At 43.0% G+C, this 2,195-nt stretch overlaps 1 protein-coding gene across 1 annotated transcript; it reads right to left on the reverse strand.

The window, feature by feature from the left end:
* Window positions 1-267: 267 nt before the first annotated feature.
* On the reverse strand, window positions 268-1,884 carry LOC124258179 (serine/threonine-protein kinase fray2-like). The gene has a single exon (XM_046692233.1). The coding sequence runs from the start codon at window positions 1,882-1,884 to the stop codon at window positions 268-270; it is 1,617 nt and encodes a 538-aa protein (XP_046548189.1).
* Window positions 1,885-2,195: the final 311 nt, after the last annotated feature.

A 2,195-nucleotide genomic window follows, 5' to 3' on the forward strand; every position in this document is an offset into this window, starting at 1 on the left:
GATTCTGTTTAGAATTGGTCTTAAGCTAACCCTGCTTGTCGTAAGAGGCAACCCGGAGCTTCACAGATTTGTCTTAAAGTCAGTCATGCTGGTGATCATACTTCAGAAGCCTATTAAACACCACCCAACCACACAGAAACCTTCAAAGCATCTAAGTCCCTTTAGTGACCTCTTTCGTCAAGCATGGGTTGCTGAAGACCAATTCTAAGCTTGATCTCCATAGGAAACATGTATTAACCACACAGAAAACTTAAAGACCAAAGACATTTAAGCATGCATTTCAACATCACCTTTCCAGTGTCGGTACATTTCGTCATCCGAGTCACCAACAGCATCATGATGGACCATCGCCCGTGTGAAGATCCTTCTTCTGGACCTACTGTCCACAGAGCTTGCTGAAGTCTGACGCTGTACTGCACCGACCCTCCTGACTGTCTGGTTCCGAGACATATGATCTTTCGATGCGACACCGTCCCGAGGTGTCTGGTTCGGAGACACATGATCCCTTGATGAGACAGGATCTCTGGATATCTGGTGATCCCTTGATGTGTGAGAATCTGTGTGAGGTGGAGGTCTCTTTGGTGTGTGAGGATCTGTGTGAGAAATATGATCTTGTGATGACTCTTTCATAATTTGACCTCTAGACATCTGATGATCTCTTGTCATAACAGGATCTCTTGTTGAATGATTTCTCATGGCACCTCTGTGATCTCTGTGAGGTGCTTCTCGGTGAAGTTCTGCATCTCTGGAAGCCTGATAGTTTCCATGCTCTTGCTCATCTCTACAAATCTGGAAATCTCTGTGAGATTCTCTTAAATTCTTGGACTCCCTGAATGTTCCTGAATCTTTGGACACCTGGAGACTTTTGTCAGTTTCTCTTGAGGCCTGGGAATCCCCAGCATTTCTAGAATGATCTCTAGATGACTGAGAATCTCTGTGTCCTGCATCTCTAGAATGATCTCTAGAAGACTGAAAGTCTCTGTGTCTTGTCTCTCTAGAATGATCTCTAGAAGACTGAGAATCTCTGTGTCCTGCATCTCCAGAATGATTTCTAGAAGACTGAAAGTCTCTGTGTCTTGTCTCTCTAGAATGATCTCTAGATGACTGAGAATCTCTGTGTCCAGTATCTATAGAATGATCTCTAGAAGACTGAAAGTCTCTGTGTCTTGTCTCTCTAGAATGATCTCTAGATGACTGAGAATCTCTGTGTCCAGTATCTCTAGAATGATCTCTAGAAGACTGAAAGTCTCTGTGTCTTGTCTCTCTGGAATGATCTCTAGATGACTGAGAATCTCTGTGTCCAGCATCTCTAGAATGATCTCTAGAAGACTGAGAATCTCTGTGTCCTGTATTTCTAGAAGACTGATACTCTGTGTGTCCAGCATCTATTGAATGATCTCTAGATCGACAATCTCTGTGTCCTGCATCTCTAGAAGCCTGAGAATCCCTGAGTCCTGCATCTTGAGAAGACTGATAATCACTGCATCCTCCTGAATCTCTTGATGTGAGAGACTCTTGATGACTTAAAGCATCTCTTGACATCATGGAATCATTCATAACATGATCTCTTGACAACTGAGAATTAGTCATGGAATCGCTCATTGCCTGAGAGCTCCTGGACATGTCTTTAGAAGTCTGAGCATCTTTGGATGGTCCACCACTAAGTGAGGGCACCTGCTTCAGACCATCCCTTGAGTCTCCTGAAGGCTGACTGTGAGTCATGGATCCTCTTGAGGCTGTAGATGATTGTTTTGTGCTTGAGGATCCAGTGGAGTTAGCAGAGCCTTGGTTTGGGCTCATGGAGCTTATGGATCCTTGTCTCTGCATTGGAGATCCATGACTTGTGGAGCCAGTGGAGTTCACAGCTGATTGATTGATATCCATGTTCAGAATTTAGCTCAAGACAACAAGACAATTCTTGACACCACAACAGCCAACGATGCAAGATACTTGCTACAAGTCCTGAAATTTTTCCACTGTAGTCTTCGCCTCTTATTAAACAGACACAAAAAGTTGCTTTAAAATGCCAAAAATCACTCAAATATCAGGCAGGGGGTGTCTATACATCACATCCATTAACCTTTTCACACTGTCTATTCTCAGATTATCTCAGCAAATGTCAGCTTTTGAAATAATTCGAAGTCATTTCTTATTGGCTGTAACCTTTGAATTGCATTCAAATATATTCTCAGCAA

Source organism: Haliotis rubra, unplaced genomic scaffold (genome assembly GCF_003918875.1).
Source record: "Haliotis rubra isolate DU_JTF1 unplaced genomic scaffold, ASM391887v1 Scf685, whole genome shotgun sequence".
Lineage (NCBI taxonomy): Eukaryota > Metazoa > Mollusca > Gastropoda > Lepetellida > Haliotidae > Haliotis > Haliotis rubra.